The sequence below is a fragment of the Onychomys torridus genome, unplaced genomic scaffold (assembly GCF_903995425.1).
Source record: "Onychomys torridus unplaced genomic scaffold, mOncTor1.1, whole genome shotgun sequence".
In the NCBI taxonomy this organism is placed as follows: Eukaryota; Metazoa; Chordata; class Mammalia; order Rodentia; family Cricetidae; genus Onychomys; species Onychomys torridus.
Genome location: NW_023412820.1, coordinates 1,463 through 4,078, shown reverse-complemented (window position 1 = coordinate 4,078; position 2,616 = coordinate 1,463). Strand labels below are relative to the sequence as shown.

The 2,616-nt window shown below is 51.3% G+C and overlaps 1 protein-coding gene across 1 annotated transcript; it reads left to right on the top strand.

The window, feature by feature from the left end:
* The first annotated feature begins 269 nt into the window (after window positions 1-269).
* LOC118575892 (ubiquitin-associated protein 1-like) lies at window positions 270-2,337 on the top strand. Its single transcript, XM_036176257.1, has one exon. The coding sequence runs from the start codon at window positions 422-424 to the stop codon at window positions 1,928-1,930; it is 1,509 nt and encodes a 502-aa protein (XP_036032150.1). The 5' UTR covers window positions 270-421; the 3' UTR covers window positions 1,931-2,337.
* Window positions 2,338-2,616: the final 279 nt, after the last annotated feature.

Sequence of the window (2,616 nt, the reverse complement as noted above, 5' to 3'; positions counted from 1 at the left end):
GGAGACATGTTAAGGGTGGCTGTGATGTTTAAGTACTCTGCTTAATTTTTTACCTGAGACAAGCCTCATTTGAGGTGGTTTATTTAAGGCACCTGTTTGTTTTGCTAGTTTAGCATTTGGGAAATACTGAGTATTGAACAGTGACAAACTGTTATATCCTTACCGCCTGGATATTTTTACGGTCCCTTTTGCCTCCGGCTCTATGTGGCCCTAGTTGGGAGGAGGGAAGTAGGCCTTCAACATGGCTGCCGTGGTACTGGCGGTGGCTTTGGTGACGGTCTGGCCCGGGGCGGATAGAGTTGGAAGAGGAGGTGTTCGCTCTCCCTAGGGGCAGCGAGAGCCAGGCAGGGACTGAGCCCGGGATGCCGGGCGGAGCCAGCACCTTTCAGCTTTCTGGACGGCAGCGGCATTCAGGTTCTAAATGGCTTCTAAGAAGTTGGGTACAGATTTTCATGGGACTTTCAGTTACCTTGATGATGTCCCATTCAAAATAGGAGACAAATTCAAAACACCAGCTAAAGTTGGTCTACCTATCAGCTTCTCCTTGCCCAATTGCTTACAGGTTATCAGAGAGATGCAATATGACTTCTCCTTGGAGAAGAAAACCATTGAGTGGGCTGAAGATGTTAAGCTGATCCAGGAAGCTCAGCGAGATGCAGAGCGGAAGGCTGAGGATGCGGAAGCTAAGGTGAATTCGAAGAGTGGCCCGGAGGGCAACAGCAAAACGAGCTTCTCCAGGAGTCACAGCACAGCCACCATGCCGCCTCCGATCAACCCCATCCTCGCCAGCCTGCAGCACAACAGCATCCTCACTCCGACTCGGGTTAGCAGTAGTGCCACAAAGCAGAAAGTCCTCAGCCCGCCGCACACAAAGGCCGACTTCAATCCTGCCGACTTTGAGTGTGAAGAGGACCCGTTTGATAACCTGGAGTTAAAAACCATCGATGAGAAGGAAGAGCTGAGAAACATTCTGGTAGGGACCACTGGACCCATCATGGCTCAGTTACTGGACAGTGACTCACCCAGAGGAAGCTCAGGGTCTGTGTTACAGGACGAGGAGGTCTTGGCGTCCTTGGAGCAGGCAACCTTAGATTTCAAGCCTCTTCATAAACCCAACGGCTTTATAACCCTACCACAGTTGGGCAACTGTGAAAAGATGTCGCTGTCTTCCAAAGTGTCCCTGCCCCCTATCCCCACAGTAAGCAATATCAAATCTCTGTCCTTCCCCAAACTTGACTCTGATGACAGCAGTCAGAAGACAGTCAAGCTGGCGAGCACTTTCCATAGCACATCCTGCCTCCGAAATGGCACGTCCCGGAACTTCCTAAAGCCTTCCGCCCAAAGCAGTGCCAGGGAGCTCAATGGGGACCATACTCTTGGGCTTTCAGCTTTGAACTTGAACAGTGGCACCGAGGTGCCAACCCTGACATCTTCCCAGATGCCTTCCCTCTCTGTCTTGTCTGTGTGTACAGAAGAATCATCACCTCCAAATACATGTCCCACAGTCACGCCTCTGAACTTCCCAGTGTCACAAGTGCCCAACACGCCCAGCTGTCCCCAGGCCTATCTGGAACTGCAGGCGCTGTCTCCGGGTGAGCGGCAGTGTGTGGAGACGGTAGTCAGCATGGGCTACTCCTACGACTGTGTCCTGAGAGCCATGAAGAAGAAAGGAGAGAATATCGAGCAGATTCTCGACTATCTCTTTGCACATGGACAGCTTTGTGAGAAGGGCTTTGACCCTCTCTTAGTGGAAGAGGCTCTGGAGATGCACCAGTGCTCAGAAGAAAAGATAATGGAGTTGCTTCAGTTGATGAGCAAATTTAAGGAAATGGGCTTTGAATTGAAAGACATTAAGGAAGTTTTGCTATTACACAACAATGACCAGGACACTGCTTTGGAAGACCTCATGGCCAGGGCTGGAGCCAGCTGAGACCAGGCCCTGCCACAGCCCTGCCACAGCACCACCATCCCCCAGGAGGCCCTGCACAGCTCACTTGTGAGGAAGAAGGAACATGCTTCCAGATTTTCTTTGGGGGTTAGGTCAGGTGTGGAGATGACATTTGCTAGTCTCTGTGAGCCCAGGCCCGAACTGGGGGGAAAAGTAGGAAGACTTGGGCATACAAATGCCCTGCTGGCTCCTTCAATATTAAACATATCTGTATTTTGAGAAGTGTCCTTCCCACATTGGCCTTTCAGAAAGGCTACTTGGATCTTTCTGGGGTCTCTTATTTCTTCAGCCAAAATCTGGCCTGGCTCCCAAGAGGTGTGGGAAGAAGAGGAGGGGCAGACTGCTGCTGTTTGGGGGCTAGATGCTTTCCTCTCTGCCACAACATAGGCAGACTGGAACTCTAACCCAAGTTGAATACAAGAAAGAGGTTCTTCCAGGGGCCCACCATCCCCCAGCAGTCCTTAGTGTTACACTGGTTCTGGAATGTCTCTGCAGTACAAAAGATGCACTTTTCCTCATGGGCAGAGTCTTCTGCTAGGCGGTTCCCATGTGTCCCTTCCAGACTGTTTCTTTTGGCTTAGACCATAACCCTCTACTGCCCAGGGCATTGGAGCCCCTATGCTGGGAAGTGGTGTCAGGTTGAGTGATCACTGGCCCCTTCTCAGCAC